The sequence below is a fragment of the Ichthyophthirius multifiliis genome, assembly GCF_000220395.1.
Source record: "Ichthyophthirius multifiliis unplaced genomic scaffold scaff_1120509251220, whole genome shotgun sequence".
Lineage (NCBI taxonomy): Eukaryota > Ciliophora > Oligohymenophorea > Hymenostomatida > Ichthyophthirius > Ichthyophthirius multifiliis.
Genome location: NW_004086087.1, coordinates 1 through 18,598, shown reverse-complemented (window position 1 = coordinate 18,598; position 18,598 = coordinate 1). Strand labels below are relative to the sequence as shown.

General features: G+C 18.1%; 1 protein-coding gene across 1 annotated transcript, besides 15 other annotated features; it reads right to left on the bottom strand. All coding sequences in view use genetic code 6, as the record gives it.

The window, feature by feature from the left end:
* Positions 1 to 2,657: 2,657 nt before the first annotated feature.
* Positions 2,658 to 2,691: a microsatellite.
* A 2,503-nt stretch (positions 2,692 to 5,194) lies between these two features.
* On the bottom strand, positions 5,195 to 9,602 carry IMG5_162250 (zinc finger lsd1 subclass family protein, putative; the record flags this gene model as incomplete). Its single annotated transcript, XM_004030310.1, has 11 exons — positions 5,195 to 5,232; positions 5,514 to 5,581; positions 5,757 to 7,401; positions 7,482 to 7,614; positions 7,727 to 7,818; positions 8,170 to 8,310; positions 8,563 to 8,628; positions 8,667 to 8,936; positions 9,014 to 9,268; positions 9,309 to 9,458; positions 9,507 to 9,602. Coding segments are annotated over 11 exons (2,952 nt in total), but the record flags the coding sequence as incomplete, so codon positions are not given.
* Positions 5,591 to 5,645: a microsatellite.
* Positions 5,591 to 5,683: a microsatellite.
* Positions 5,608 to 5,695: a microsatellite.
* Positions 5,637 to 5,670: a microsatellite.
* Positions 5,717 to 5,765: a microsatellite.
* Positions 7,673 to 7,725: a microsatellite.
* A 2,886-nt stretch (positions 9,603 to 12,488) lies between the features above and the next one.
* Positions 12,489 to 12,534: a microsatellite.
* A 92-nt stretch (positions 12,535 to 12,626) lies between these two features.
* Positions 12,627 to 12,666: a microsatellite.
* A 748-nt stretch (positions 12,667 to 13,414) lies between these two features.
* Positions 13,415 to 13,467: a microsatellite.
* Positions 13,468 to 13,728: 261 nt separating this feature from the next.
* Positions 13,729 to 13,790: a microsatellite.
* A 712-nt stretch (positions 13,791 to 14,502) lies between these two features.
* Positions 14,503 to 14,546: a microsatellite.
* A 3,075-nt stretch (positions 14,547 to 17,621) lies between these two features.
* Positions 17,622 to 17,655: a microsatellite.
* Positions 17,656 to 18,352: 697 nt separating this feature from the next.
* Positions 18,353 to 18,390: a microsatellite.
* A 140-nt stretch (positions 18,391 to 18,530) lies between these two features.
* Positions 18,531 to 18,598: a microsatellite.

Below are 18,598 nucleotides of genomic sequence, written 5' to 3'. Positions count from 1 at the left end.
TAAAAATTTTAAACTTAATATAATATTTTAATTAATTAAAATGATACTCTAAATAATTTGAATAGTCAATAAGATGAAGAAATCGGTTTATTATAAAAGGAATATGATTCGGTTAAAAAAGAAAGGGACTAATTAGAAATAAAAGAGGAAAAAACATTGAATGAAAATTTTCAATTGAAGAAAAAAAATGAAGAATTGTAAATTCATTTGTAAGAATAAACTAATTAGTTGAAAATTCTGGAAAAGAATTATAATAATATTGTTTATTAGGATAGAATTTAGTTAGAATTTTTTAATACGAAAATGAAAGAATTACTTGCAGAAGTAATGAAAATTTAAGAAAATAAAGCAAAATTAGAAAATGATTTAAAGAATTAAATTCTTATTAATAAAACATTTTAATAAAATAATAAAGAATTAATTGAATAAAATGAAGAATTATTTTCGAAACTAACGATTTTGAATAAAAGTATGTTTAATACCTAAAAAATTAAATGAGCTAAGAATTTGATTTAATAAATTTTTATTCTATAATTATTTTTTATTCAAATTTTTTGTAAACAATTATATTAAATTGATTTATAATTTTCGTTTTTTATATAAAAAAAGAAATATATTTATTTATACAAAGATATTAAAAATAAAATAAATATAATGTTTTATTAATAAATTAAATATAAATATCTAATTTTAATATTTTTTTATTATTAAATAATAAAATTTATATTTATATTTTATTCAATGTTTTATTATATTTAATATTAATGAAATATGATTATAAAAAGTTAATACATAAAATTATTTATTTAAATTTTTATTATTTTTTCATTATATATATAATATAATTTTTAATATATGTATGCATAAAATATCCCTAAAGATCAGAGCAGACTACTGCACCTAATATAATCGAATTACGATAATTATGCTCATTCTACATATTAGATAAAAAAAGAAAATAAACAAAAATATGTAATATATGTATTTTTAGAATATTATAATAGAGAGGAAATAAATAAAAATAATTTTTTTTTTGCTCTCAAAAAAAAAATTACAAACAATTCTAAAATTTAATTTCCCTTAACGTGGGTGGGATTCACAAGGTATTATCAATACTAACTAGGTTATGTAGTGATGAGGACAAACCTAATTCTATAGTATCAGTATACTGTAGAGAAAGAAAAATAGCAAAAGATACCTAACGCTTCTTCCATGCATGCTTCACTCACGAACATCTTTCTCCAACCCCTCATTTTCAACCATAGACAGACTTTAGTTTTGCTATTTACCATTAGGTTATGCAGACTACGATTGTATCAAAAAAAAAAAAAAACTGGTTTTCTTTTTTTATTAAGAAAAAAAATTTTAGCAAATCTTATTTTAATTTTTAATGTTACGAGAAAAAATTATTTTTATTTCTATTAAAATTTGTTTAAATATTATATTATATTAAAGAAATATTTCAAAAGATTAAAAAAATAGCAATTTTAAATAATAAAAAAATTAAGGCAAAAATATTATTTTTATTTATTTTTAAACTTATACTAAAATATATAAAAAGAAATTAAAATAAAAATAATTTTCCAAATACTATAATTATCATTATAATTATTTTAAAGCTTAAATTGATTAAGTAACAAACAATGTTTATTCATTAATATTTTATGCTAAAGTGCATACTCTATCGCATTAAAGTAAATTATCAATATAATCTTATATTTCTACTTCTTAAACAGTTTTTTCTTACTTAATAGCGTCTTTTACCTTTACATATTTTAAAACTTCTTCATTAAATTTGTAATTTTATCCAATTAATTCTTCAATTGCTTCATTTAAATAATTTCTAATAAATATATAAAATAAAAAAATAAATGTAGTTTATTTTACGTATTTTTTTAAAGTAAATTTGATATATTTAATTAATTTTGCTATTAATTTTCATATTTTTTGCTTATTTCTTATGTATATTATTATATAAAAACCTAAAATTATTAATAATCTTTTTTACAAATATATTTATAATTTAAAAGTTTACTTAAGTAAGTGGATTTCTGACAATTTCGACTTCAATTCTATCAAAAATTTTTTCTTATTTATTATTATAAGTAGATAAATCTTATAAAGTAGCTTTTTAACTTTAACTTAAATGAACATATTTTTCATTCAATCTGTATGCCCTTAAAGGGTTTTAAACACCACGAGAAGCTTCTAAAACATCATAAACTAAATAAACAGTATGAGGATAATATTATTAATACTCTTTTTGTAATTCAAAAGCATCAAAAGATACAAAATTATCTTGCTTATAAGAAATGTGATACCAACCTACCTTATTATTATCTAAATTTACTTCTTCACATAATTTTGACATTTAATGGTCATACTCAGCTTAATCAATATTTGTATTTGTCTTTTATTTATTTTAGGAAATTATTTTTGATAAATAATAATTACATTATCAGGAATAGGATAACTATTAGTGATTTCTAATATTTAACTTTAATTTTGGAAAAAACCATGTAATTAGCCCATTACAACTTTATCATCACTAGATTTTGTATGTTTTAATATTTTTAAAATTACCTATAATATTTTATTATAATTTTAATTTTTGTAATTTATTTATTACAAGTTCCGAAATTTATACTTTTTTGATATTTTAAGACATTTTTTTTTTTAAGATTTTTTTTTATATTAAATTTATATCTTATTTTTTAGGTAAAATTAAATTATTTTTGTTTATTCTTTTAAATTAATAAATAAAAGAATATTTTTATTTTAAATATTGATAATATTTTTTGTATAAATAAAATATTCTGAAATACATAATTTAATTAAAAATAAATGATACTATATATATATATATAATTAATTATTCTTATAAATTATTGCTTATATTAAAAAAAATTACAGTAAAAAGATATTACTATATTTATTATTTAAAATATTAATAATTACTTTAAAAATAAATTTTTATAAGTTTTATTTTGATATAAAAAAAGTGTATAATTTATATTAATTTAAATAAAAAAAATATATCTATTAATTGATAAGTATATAATTTATAAAAGATACAATAAAAATTTATTAAAAAAATCAATTTAAAACGATATAAAGGCAATAAATAAGTTGTTTTCAAGAAACTTCTAAATCAATTTTAACAAAATAATTAATATTATTTTTATCATTAATAATATTTTTTTAACTATTTTATTATAATTCATAACTCTTTGGTATATAAATTTAACCTTTTAACGAAAATAATATACTCATAATATTATTAATTCCTTTAACATACACCAATCCTGCAACTCCTAAATCTCCCAAAAAATCAATAAAATACGAAATAAAAATTTATAAAACCCATTATTCAATTTTTTTTTAATTACTATCACTTTGTCTATCTACAAAGATTGTAATTAAAAAAAAAGAAAGAATAATAATTATTAAAGTTGTGCTAAAAATAGTAACTCTGTAACTAAACCCATTCATATGATTTTGTTCATTTTTTAAATGATATTTTCTTGACGTTATATCAGATAATCCAAAATAAAAATACCCTAATAATCCGTAAGTTAAATAAGTGAAAATAACAGAACAAATACAAGAATAAAAGCTTAATAAAAATATTTAATAAGTAGAAGTAATATTAATAACAAAAGAAAACATAGAAGTAAAAGTCATATGAAAACACCATATTCCTAACAGTAAACAAAGTCTGGTATAACTATTTATATAATCATTACTTTATCCTTTAAAAAAGGAATAGAAAAGTATAAAATACAAGTGTGTTTTTTATAATTTATTATCATTTTCATTATCATTATTAATATTACTATTTTGTTCGTTTATATTTTGCTTGATTGCAACTTAAAACAAAACAATAAATAAACCAACCAAAAATACAACAGTAATATAAAATCCATCAAAATTAGATATAGCTCCATAATTATTACCATTTAAGGAAGTTCCATTAATTTAACTTTGATTATTTAAAGCTTATTAATTAGATTTATCATTTAAATACGATTATCTTTTTTAATTTAAAATAGGATGTAAAAAATTATTATATTTCAACAAATTATTTTCATTTATTCCTTCTTGAATATTTTATGGAATAGAAACAACAACTACAGGTCCTTATAAAGTGTAACAAGAACAAGCTATATGTGTTACATTTTCTGATTAAAAAATACAATGTGTTGAATTCCAATTTTTATATGTTTCTACATAATTTAAACACATATATTGATTTTTAACTTCTTTGTTTTAAGGGGTGGGAAAAGCAATTAATTTTCTTAAAACAAAAGTAATAGGCGCTTGTAAATTTTCTAAAAAAACTTTCGTATTTCCATTTTATATGGAAAGTATGAAAAAATTTGAAACTACATTATTTTATAAAAGTGTACAATTATACAGATAACTGAAAAAATTTATGTAATATTATTACCCTATTACAGTTACTTTTCCCACATTAGAATGATCTAAAATTTAAATAGGAATGTTTATTTAGAAATCCTCTGCGGAAACTGAAAACGAAGGGATGTTATATGTTGATAATAGTATATCTTTTCCGTCTCCAAATTCAAATATTTCCTCAACTTATAAGTTTCTTTATTATAAAAATATTTACTATATAATTGGGGAAATTATTAGTGAATAAATTCTGTTTTTATATTAATAAATAGGTCCGTTAGAAGGTATGTATTATGTATAATTTTATAAATATGTTTATTATAAGTTGTATAGAAATTATATTTTCTAAGATTTATAGTCGTTTGGTAAAATTTAATTGTAATTTAAATAAATATCGATAAAGTTGCTTGTTAACTAGGCTATTTGTTATAAAAAAATAGGCTAGCCCTAAACTTATTTCGAAAATCGTTCTATTATTTCAATATTTAAAATAAGACTACTGTCAAAACTATCTTTTATTTCAGAAACTATACTAAAAAAACCTAAAATTGAAGTCGACTAAACAATTGCGCCTGGAAGTTAGTTAATATATGTAATACCTTCCTGTAATTTATAAGTTATATTATTATGATAATTATAAGGCCATCCGCATATTATTCCACTATATAGTTCAGAACACAAACAATCTCTTTAAATTTGAAAATAGATGGAATTCCCAAAAGTAAATTTGTTATTTTTTAATGAACATTTTCCTTGTCCTAAACAGTCTATTTAATCATCACAAGGAATATTATTGTTATTGTTTTAAGAAAAAGCCTATTAAATATTATAATATGCAGTTTTTTCATTAAATTGAGCATTTTAAATTATTGTGTATTTTTACATAAGAACATTTGATATGTGCATTTAGATTAAGATGTTCTCTATTTCGGAAGGAAGATTAGAATTAAAAAAAGAAGAAAAGAATCTGTCTAAACTAGAAAATGAAGTTATTTCATTTGGAGATTAGAGTTATTTTATTTTATCTTAGTTCATAATTAAGAATTCGTTATTTTTAAATACTTTGTATTTTTTTATTAATTCAATGCTTTTTTTACCTGAATAGGCTCTTACATTTATTGTTATTTCTTCATCATTTTCATTTGGAAAAGATTTAAATGTAAATCTTATTTTAATATATAAAAATATACATATATATATATAAATATAAATATATATAAATATATATATCTATATCTATATCTATATCTATATAAATTTATATATATTTATATTTATTATTATCTTTATTAATTTTATAAAATCTTTTTTTTTATTTTATTTTTAAATTTTTTTTTTACTTTGTTTTTTTTTATTAAAATGCAACATAATTTATATCTTTTTATTTCATTAATGTTTTTTTAATTCCGTTTTATAAAATTTCCTACTCTTCCTAAATATAAATAAATATATCAAAAGTAATATCTTCAGAATTACTTTACCATCCACTTAAATCTATGTTTATATCCGATTATCCAGAAACAACTGGATTATTTAAAGATGAAATTTCAAATTTTCCTACCTATATAATATTTTTAGTATTAAAGAGAACATTTAAATTTTCTTCTCCTTTCTAATTTTCCACAATAAAATTTAATTCATATTCCGTATTAATTATAATATTTTAAATCGGAATAATTAATACAGGCGAATTTCTTGAAACTCCTTCAAAAAACAAACTACTATAATTATCTGGTTTAACTAAATTCCATACCATTTTCAAAATATTAATTTAGGACACGATTTATGTCTAAATAACTATTTCTCCACTATATATTTACAAATCGTTTAAATCTGTTAAAACTCGAATACTCGGAAGTATTTTCCTTTAACAAATACTAGTATTAGGAATAACTTCTGTAGAAAAAGGACATTCTTTAAAACATCCGTTTTCGAACTAAAACAGGCTACTAACACATGATATACAATTAGTTTTACAAATTAAGCATTATCCAATTAAATAAGGATCTTGAATATACCCAAAAAGACAAGAAGGAAAACATCCGTTTATATCAGAATGAAAAAAAAGGCCTTTTTTGCATCCTAAGCATTATTTAGAGGAAGGACCGAAACATAAAGAACAATTAATATTACATTTAGAACAAATAAATAAAGACGAACGTTTTGGAATATCGGCAGGGTTGAAATTGGCAAATTTAAAATAGCCGTCTGAACATTCAGTTTTGCATTTGAAATCGATGTCAAGAACAAATGGGGAAATACATGTTTTGCATTTATTGGTGTTTTTTTCGTCACAAATAGAGCAGTTTTAGTCGATGCATTAAATGCACTTATTATTTATTTCTCTTAGGTTACTCGGGCATTTATCCAAGCAAGAGTTTTCATATAAGAAATATAAACTAGCACATTATATGCAATTTCGAAAAGAAGGACCTGAACAAGTTTTGCATTTTTAATCACAATTTATACATTCAACTATATTATTAATATTAGACATTTGTTAATAAAATCCATTATTACACAAAGTACATTATTTTAATGAAATACATGTAGCGCATTTAATATCACATTTAATGCATTCTTTTACATTTGAAGAATCTTCAGAGGGAAAATAACCATCTGGACATTCCTTTATACATGTAGATTAGCCTAATTTAAAATAGTTCTTTATACATTCTACACAATTATAATAACCTGGTCCTATACAAGTTAAACAATTTTGGTCACAAGAATTACATGATGAAACAGAATCAAAATAAAAACCATCGTTACATTATTAACATTAATTACTTTTTTATCCAAAACATGTTTTGCATGAAGGGTGACAACTTAAACATATTTGCTAGTCGCTTTTGTACTTTTATTCTAAAGGACATTACTCTATGCATTTGAATTCGTTAAGAACATATTATAAAGTACATTAAGTACAATTTTCTTATAGAATAGTAGGTCCTAAAGAGCATGATATGCAGTTTTGATGACATTCTTTATAATTTTAATTTAATATATTTTTTTTAGTTTACTTTCGCAATTAAATTTTTCAGTCAAATAATAAGATTAAATACAAGAAATGCAGTTAAACTATTATGTAAGTTAATCATAATAACATTTACTACATCCGTTTGGACATTTTAAACATTATTAATTTGAAATGTTTTCAAAATATGTATCAGGACAAGAGTTAATACAAATAACTTTCTTTTTTATATAATAAAATAAATAATTAAAAAATTAAATAAAAAATAGATTAGTACAAATATATATATAATATATATATATATATATATATATATATATATATATATTATACTTAATTCTTTATATCATTAAATAGAAAGTTTTTTTATAAACATTTTAAACAAATATTATCGTTTTGGCATGTTTCACATGTTATTGGACACTCTAAAAAATAAAATTTAAACATATTTTTAATTATTATTATACTTTTGCAATATCCTGTTTTTTTTCCTTAAGTTGAGACAAAAAATGTATTTTAATATCTACATTTAGTACAATCTGTTTCCAAACCTCCCTCGCATTCTTCGCAACTTTAGTTACAATCAGAACATATACATTATTACTAATTTAGATATTTTCTATTTATAGAAGTACAATCAGTACTAGAAATACATTTCGAATTTTAAAGAAAAGAATCACATTTAGAATTAGTAATTGTACAAGAAATACATTTCACATCGTTTGCTAAATTATCTTTAAAACACAAATTACATCCCATTAATTTACATTATTTACATAATCCAATTTTGGCTCCATCAGGATTTTCGGGATTTACAATCATATCTAAATAATAGTAATCAACACATATTTTGCAATTTTTATCTGATTCGCAGGCTATACAATTATTATTTCCATTATTACATTCTTAACACCATTCTAATTTATTTTATATATTAGAAGGTATATTTAAAGGATCAATAATGATATTGTATCCTCCTTATAGACTTAAAAATTGACCAAAATCGCATTTTTAAACACAACGTATTTAATTATTTAGTTTTTTCATATATTGGAATTTCGTAGAATTCAAACACTAAGTACAGTGTATATTTTCTTAAATCTTTATACAAGAAATACAAAACTCTGGACATATTACACATATTGTATTAGGAAAGTCTAAATAATAACCAGTTGCACACTCACTACAGCTAAAATCTTCACCACTAAAGCATTATATACATTAAGGTTTACATTCTTTTTTTAAGATTAATTTTTATAAAAAAAAATATTACTTAAACATTATTATTAAAAATCATCTCTATAATAGCCTTTTATACAATCATCATCACATGTTAAAAGATCAACTGAAAGATATTTTTTATAACATTTTAAGCACTATAATTTATTGTTAGTAAAAGTGCAAACACTGCAATACTTTATTTAATTTTCACATTTAACACAATAGTTCCTAGGATCATTTTCTAAAGGGTTGTAATAATAACCAATTACACATTCTGTACAAATATCTTTAGTAATACATTTAGAACAAGGAATTTAGCATTCTTTTTTTTAATAATAATATTTATACTTTAATTTTTTTTATAAAATAATATTTTTAAATTAAATCTATTTATTTTACAATCGCAATACAAATAACCATTAATATTATTCCTATAATTCCCTAAACTACATACATCTAAACAAGAAGTGCCTTCTTAATATTTTTAAAGCTAAGTATTGCATTATGTACATTGAGATTTATCACTCCCAAAACATTATAAACAATTTTTATGACATTATCTACAATCTGGATTTTATAAAAAATAACCAGTATCACATTTTGTACAGGCTTATCCGTTTTCACATTCAGCACAATTTAAAGATGATTCACATTCTTTTTTTAAATAATATTTCTTTTTTGATAAAAAATTTACATTAACATTAGCCGTTATTTCCATTAGCAAAATATTTTAAACCACAATCATTGGTACATTAAAAGCCGTATTTTAAATAAAATCCAGTGGAACATAGCTAACATTAATTAAAAGAAGCTCCGGTACATTTTAAACATCTTGAATGACAATCTTTTTTTATTTATGTAAAAAACATAGAACAATATATTTTAAAATTACTTAAGCATGATGTATTATTTAAATAAAATCCATCTCTACATAAAGTGCATTAAGTTGATAAATTTCCAAAACATTTTAAACAAGCTTAATTACACTCTTTATTGAAAAAAATAAATATAATATAAATAAATATATAAATATTTACTTAAACAAGTCATAGTTAAATAATCTTTATAACTTCCCAAATAACAATCTTATACGCAACTTGTTTATTCTTTGAAAAAAGTAGGTTCACATTATTAACATTAAGAATAATTTCCTCCAAAACATTATTGACATTTAGGATCACATTATTCACATATTCTATTAAGATTAAAAGGATAATATTTAACTGGACATTATTTTGTTTTATCACAATCTTAATTTAGCCTACTTACTATTTTATTTTTTTTAATGGATAAACTATTGCATATTATACATTTATTAATATTTTGTGAAATGCCTAACTATAATATACACAAATTCTAATATTAAGTATTAAATTATTCATTTATTATGGCTGCACCTTCTCCAATAAGAAGATCTTTAATTTTTCCTATAAATGAATTTTAAAATTATTTTAAAATAAATTAATCATCAACTGGGTTTCCACAAATAAATAGATTATAAACTGAATTTTCATTCAAGGAAAAGATAGAATTGCTAATAGATAAAAAATTTTGATTTTTTCCCAAAAACTAGAAACTTTTGCTTGCATAATATTTAATTATTAATAATTTATCATTATTATATGCTAAAGATATTATTACAAAATTCCATTTTTCAATTGTTATTTGTCCTATTTCCTCCTTTAAGTTTTGGGAAGTAATGAATATTTTATCATTTATTAAGATTATGCTAAAATAAGAAATTTGTAAAGTTTATTCCATTTATATTTCAACGAATTTAATTATATATTATTCATCAATACTACTGACTTGAGGCTTATTTATTTTTAATTTTTTGTAAAAAGAAAATAATTTTTTTTTACATATATCCAGAAAGAAATAAATATTATTTAACTTAATTATATTTATGGAACGAAAATTCCCTAATCTATATTTGAAAAAACCATTCCAGTCCCATTTTAGTCAAAAGAAGGTGGCTTTTATGAAATATCATCATTTTAATTTGAAATTTAATAATATTAATTTTCTACTTTGTCTGTAAAATAATATCCTTTTCTTTCATCAAATGGAAAAAAATATAAAAAGCGAATAAAATCGCCGAAAACGAGACTTTGAAGGACATTTACATTATAATTTATATTCATATTATAAATTAAATACAATTTATCAAATGAACCTTACCAATCTACACCTTATAAATCATATCCAATATAGAAATATTTATGTGTAAACGGTTATTATTGAGTATTTAATATTAATCTAACAGACCTAAATCTTGTATAAACAAAAAGAACTATTTAAGCGGTATCAATTTATTAAATACAATAAAAAAAAACCAATCATTTCTTGAAATTTAAACATTTGGTTATTCTATTTTATCACTGGTATTACTTAAGGCTAATTAATTTTTTGTATTTTGTATTTCATTTTCTTACTCGTATTATAATTTTAATAATATATTATTACTTTTTAAAAAGTATATATATTTATATAATATATGCGAATTTTATTCATAAAAATATACTCTTATGATTTTATTGAAAAAATATTCTGCTTTTATATTAAGCTAAAATCATTATTTGGATCATCAGGGTCATATATAGGTTAATAATTTACATATTTTGCCCAACCCATTAATCCATAATTATCTAAAAAAATTGATTATTCTTAGAAAAATAATGAAATAAATACTTTATTATTGTAAATCATATTTATAGTTAGTTTATTGGTTTTTATATATTTATTGAATTTATTGTTGTTGATAAAGCTAAACAAAATAAAAAAGAAAAAATGTAAGAAAAAACATTTTTTACAAAATTAGAATAAAAAGTTATAATTACCAAATATATTTCTAATTATTAAATTAAATTTAAATTTAAAAATTAAAAATAATTATTACGAATTTTTTTTTAAAAATTATACATAATTAGTATTAAATAATATTAAAATAAATATAGAGGCATTTTAATATATTAATAAAGAAATAAAAAAATTCGATATAAAATGATATTTTCCTAAATATAAAAATTATATAAAATTCTGAATAAACATGAAATATTAAGATTTTGCTTCAATTATATTATACATTATAATAGTTTATATTTGATTTTTTTTTGAAATAATTATTATTAAACAGGCATATGATTTTTTTTATTAAATATAAATATTTTTATATTATTAATTTAGTTCTTTTTGATATTAAAAAGATTTATTTTTTAAATAAAACTATTTATTATTAAATCAAACAATAATGTAAAATGTCTAAAAACTTTTTAAACAAATATATAGTAGTTGCTAAAATAGTTAAGCAAAATATATTGGAATTAGAAAATTGAAAATATTAAATATATTAATGATTACAATATTATAAAAATAATAATATAATTTTTAACATTTTTTTTTATTATTATCATGTATTATATAATATATTATTTATACCATGCCTTTGATTTTTAAATTTTATTATGTCTACACTTAGTCTATATTTACTATTGTTTAATATAAATTTATTATTTTTAAATTTATATTATCTTTTTCCCACATTACATACTTATATAAAACCATAATAAATAAATAAAAAAAAAAAATGAAAACACTTTAATCAAAATATATAAAAAATATTTATTTAAAATCCTTTATTTAGCTTATATTAACATATTATATTTTATAGCAATTTTTTTACAAAAAAAATATTTTAAATAAACATGCTATCATTATGATAATTTTAATCTATTTAGCAATATTTTTTATTTATATTTGATGAAACATATAATTAAATGATTAATCTTTATTTATATTACTGTTATTAATTTTTTATATACTAAATAAGTGCTAAAACCACTTTTATTTTAATATTAAATAGAAAATAAAAAAAAAAAAATATAATTATTAGTATTTGAAAAAATTAATATTATTTATTTTTAAAATTTCATAAATTAATATAAATATTAGAATATTATTCACTCTAAGCTATAGAAGTATTATTTTTATCATCATCACTAAAGTTGTTTTGTTTTTATAATTTTATATTTTTACTATTTTTATCATTTTTAATTGAATTTTCATATTTTTTTATTGATCCTATAAAATTTTATTCTTCTAAAAAAAATTATTCTAAAGGAAACTTTCTAGTATATTTAAGTAAGTTTTATATTTGGTTTATATCTTTATCATACTAATCTAAACTTTGATTTTCAAGATTTTTTTTTCTTTAAATAAAGTAGTACATATGACAAATTTTAATTCAATTTTATTTAATTTAATATTATCATTAATTATAATATAAGAATATTTCCCTAAATTATGATAATTTAGTTAATGATTTTCATTTTTTATTATTTTTCCTTGATATTCTTATTCTTTTTATTATATTTTTAAGTAAGTCCACCTATCTTTATTTTTTTATTTTTTATCATTATTTGATAATTATAATATTTCGAAATCTTAATTAGAATTTCCTTTAAAATTATCTAAATATATACCAAACAATTATTCTTATTCCTGTTAAAATAAGTTGTATTAAAGTTTTTTTCTCTAATCGGCTTTCGATTTTTTTAATTAAAAATATTTATTTTTTTACTTTTTTATAATTTATTGGTTTTTCTTAAAAGAGTTATTGCATTTTATACTAATTAATTCCTAAAAACTATACAATTATTTTTTTATATAATTTAGTAAAAAAATATGTAATAATTTTATATTAAATTGAGAATAAAAAGTTAGCACAAATAAAAAATTATATTATTTATGTAAAAAAACGAAAAGAAATCTTAATAAATTTTATATATAAATAATTATATTACATTAATAAAAAAAAATATTGTAAAAAACATTAATTGAAATAAATATTTAAATTAAGTAACAAAGATAGAGGATATAATACAAAATTTTAATATTAAAATTCTCAAATATATATTTACTAAAATATGAATATAAATGAATATAATATTAAAGATTAATAATTATTTTCATATTCACAAATTATATTCATAATAATGTAAAATACTAAATTTTAAAATAATTAATTATTTTAATGTACTAAAAAAAAAAATTATAAATTTCAATAAAATAATTAATAATAAGAAAAATAAGTGATAATTTACTAATAGAGAAAAATATATATTAATAAATATAATATATATATTTATATATATATATATATATATATATATAATATTTATTAATATTACATTCTATTATAAAAAAATACATATATATATATATTTTTTATTTTTTTTTCATGAAGAAGAACTAATAGAAGCTCTGTTTTTATCATATTTTTAATGTTATTCTTTAAAAGCTTTTATAATATTTTATATTAACTAAAATTCTTCGTCTTTATTTTATTGCAATTAGTTAAGAATTAAGTTTAGGTTATCTTTTTCTTATTTACATCCTAAAAACATTTAATAAGTTTTATTTTTTTCATTTCTTAATTCTTATATAGTTCTTTCATAATGAACAATTTATTATTTTAATTCTTAAGTATTTTCACATTATGATATTACATTCTCTTCTTTTTAAACTTATAATTTATCTTATATTTTGCTTATTTTTTCATTTAAATTTTTATTTTCTCCTTCTAAAATTTCTAACTCAAATTAAATTTTAGTTGTTCTTTCACGACTTACCTTAAGTTTTTATTATAATAATTAATTATCTTCTTTGAAAACTTATAAATTTGCTACTTCTTCTTTTAAAATTAAATTCTCGTTTAATAATTCATATACCCTTTTATCCTTTTATTCGAATGATCCATTAATATCTTGCATCAATTACTAAGAAAGAGGTATAAATCCACTTTTATTTTCTTAATATTTTTCAAGAAATTAAATTCGTTCTTCTTTTTGTAAAATTTATTGCTCTAATTCAACTTTTACATTATTAAATTATGAAATATATATATCTTTTTATGAAATAAAAATATCTTTTTCAACATTTTTAATTTTTTCTTCATTTAGTATTTATTTTAGTTCATTAATTTTTTCCAAAAGCAAATTATTTTAATGTTCTTTTTCTTATAAATTATTATTTATTTATTTTTATTTTTTTTCTTCATTTTCATTATATAAAATTATTAAACTTTCATATTATTCTTTATAATAATTTATTTGCTCTTACATTTTTTTAGAATTTTTTATATAATTTTATATTTCATTATTTAAAATTTTCTTTTCTTCTAAATTTTATTCTATATTTTCTTTCAAAATTTTATTTAATTATTCGATTTATATTTGTTTCGCTTTCAAATTTGATTCCGCATCTATTTTTGACATATTTAAACTTAAGTTACCGTTTTATATTTTTAATTTATCTATTTCTTCTTTTTTTTGAGATATTTCTATTTCAAGCAGATTCATTTATTCACTTTTTTTATATATTCTTATCTCAATTCTTCAATTCTTTCATTAAGATTCATATTTTCTCTTTCTAATTCATCTATCTTCTTATACAATTATTGAGTATTTAGATAAACATTAGATATACTTTATCTTTATTCGTAATATTGATCATCATTATTTTCAGTATTAATTCTTTCGCCCTCATATACAATCCATTTTTCCATTAAATGCATTAAAATAGTTTAAAATTTAGGTTCTAATTAAGTAATTGCATGTATAAATTATTGTTTTATTTCTGATTAAACTACAACTCCTAAAACCATTTCACTTAATTTGATGATTTGTTTTTTACATTTATTTTAACATAGTTCTGTTATGTCAATATATTCGCTTTCGAAAGTGATTATTTTTAAAATTTCTGTATAATATTTTTCCAACTATTTTACTAAATAATTTACGTTCTTAAAATTTAATAAAAAATTTTCTTCTTTTATTAAGTCTTATTTTCGGAAATATTAATTGCTTATTTCTTATAGTAATTCGGTAAATACTATTCCGTCTGATAAGTCTTCAAGGGCTTATACTTATTTAGAGAATTAAATTGTATTAGCATTTAAAAACTATATTATTGCTTGTTCAATTTCTTCTGTTGTTGCATAATATTCCATTTATTATTTATATAAGTATATATATATTAAAATTATGTATTTTTTTAAATAATGATTTTATTTTCTTGTTAAAATTATAAGTATTAATTTCTTATTTATTTTATATAAAAACGTTAATATATTCAATTTTTACTAAATTAAAATATATTACTTGTTTAAAGAATATTTTTTTTTTTTAAAAAAAAAACTTAATCAACAAATAAAAAAAGACTATTATTTATAATATCTCGTATTTTTTATTTAGTTTTTTTTAAAAATAATGAACAATAATATATATCTTCAAATATTTTAATTAAAATTATTAAAAAGATCTTTGTTTTAATTTGCCTCTTATATTAAAACTTATAATGCTTTATTCCCATCTGGAGTAAACTTTTTTTATTAAGAAAAAACAATATCCTTCGGAAACATCCATTCGATGGCTTAGATTTCTGATTTTTAAAAAACAATATCTCCATCATAAAATACATAAAAAACTTTTCCCCAAACATTTTATAAAGATGAAGTATACAAAAATTATTCTCCTTCATATAAACCTTATTATTAATAATATAATATATTAGTTTATTAAATATATATTACAATCCCTTTTAATATTAGCTTCTTCATGTAATTCTTTTAATGCATTTGTATTATAGTCCTCTCCAACACCAACCACTCCACCAAAACATGTAGTCCAATAACCACCACACCATTTTTTATTTTAATGACGTAAATGAGTGCATATTTATCCTTAAGAATTAATAACAAATACGTATGATGATCTATGGTATAGGTGATGTTCCCTCATTTATTTTCTTGTGTTTTCAGCTATAATTTCGTTTTTTTCATTAACAATATATATTAGTTCGTTTAAATTTTCAGCTTCTTACATTTTTATTATAATACAATTTAATATAAATATATATATTATTATTATAATAAAAAAATATATAATTAAGAATGTAAAATTATATTAAAAAATTAATCTTTAAAATAAAATTTGATATATCTGAATATTCATTAAAAATAGTTTAGTTTTATTAATAATTTCATCATTTTTAATATATATTAAATAATTATATTATAAAATAAAAATTAATACAATTAATGCACTATTAAAATAATCTAAAATTAAGCATTGAGAAGAAGTATATCATATAATTATATTAAGACCATAAGTGTATGCATTTAAAACCGAAAATTCAAATTATAAAAACATAATTTGACTAAAAACTAAAGTTTTAGTGATTCTATTTTTAAATAATAATAATAAATGTTAGAAACTTGTTTATAATTTTGTTATTAGTTTTTATATAATTTAAATAATAAAATATTATTTTAGCAGAAATTAAATTAGAAAACTATTTAAATGTATTAAAGTGTTAGCTAAATATTTTTAGTTTATACTTTCTTTAATTTTAAGATAGATTATAAGTGGATAATATACATAGCACAATTTTCTAAATCTAAATGCTAATTTATAAAAAAACCAATAATGTAGATTGATAAATGAAAATTAGTTTTGGTCCTAGATTATTGAAAATTAAGTAAAAATGGGTAAATAAAATCTAATTATATACATAATCAAATTATAAAAATTTCAAAAAATCTGAAAAACTAATTATACTAAAAAATAAATAATAGGAATATAATACTATGAATATGTTATGGTACAAAAGAAATGATAATTGCAATTATTTGTAGACAAATTCTAAAAATATTTAAATAAGATATAAAAACGAACTGAAATAGTTAGAAACAAACCAAAATTCCAAACAGGAAATCATTAAATTTTGACTTATAGATAAATCTAATGATTTAAAAAAGCATCGCTTTAACTAATAAAAAAGACAAAAATTAAATACATTATAAAAAAATGTATTATAATACAATAAAATATTTTTAAATATTTAATGGGTAATTTTAAAAATATTGAAATTTATTTTTATTAAAAACATTTTAATTTAAATAAAAAAACTTAATATAATTAAATATTTTTTATTTATAAATTTATTTTATTATATATTAATATTTATATTTAATATATTATCTTCTTTCATAATTTTTTTTTTATTTAATTTAATTTCATTAATTATTTATAAAATTAATTTTTAGCATTATATTATTCAATATTTAACATTTTAAAATTTGATTAATACCAATTTATTTATTTTTTTGTTTTATTATTTATTTATTATTAATTATTACTAATATTTTCAATTTTATTTTATAAAATAATATTGTTAATTACTCAAAATTTATTTGAAATAATAATAATAATATATTTTTTAATTATTAAAAAAAAAAACTAATAAATTTATGCAAATAATAGCAGGAGCGAAATTATTTAGAGATAAATCTTTACTCTTTACTAAATTTAATTTTTGAACTAACTTTTTTGAATCTCAATAAAATTTAATTGATTTAAAAAAAAAAAAATTTAAATATAAATATTTTTTTTAAATAAAATATTAAATAGAATATTTTATATGCTTTAATATATTATTAAATAATTAATTTATTATTAATATTTCTAATTAATATATAAAAATATATTATTTATTTATTTATATATTAAATAAATTTTAATTAATTTAAAAAATAAAAATAAATATTTAATTGTAAATATAAATCTTTAAATATTAAAAATATCTTTAATCTATTGTATTTTTTTTATATATTTATAAAGATAATAAATATAATATTAAATACGTAACTTATATAAATAAAGAAAATATATATTATAATTTTTTTTTTTTTTTTTTTTTTTTTTTTTTTTTTTTTTGGTATTTGTATTGGTGTTGCCTATTTTTTATTTGTTATTGCTTTTAGTATTAATTTTTTATTTTTTATAAATGTTATGACATTTAATATATTTGGAATATATAATTATAGGTTAATATATATATTTGGATGTGTATTGTAGTTGGGGTTGGGGTTGGGGTTGGGGTTGGGGTTGGGGTTGGGGTTGGGGTTGGGGTTGGGGTTGGGGT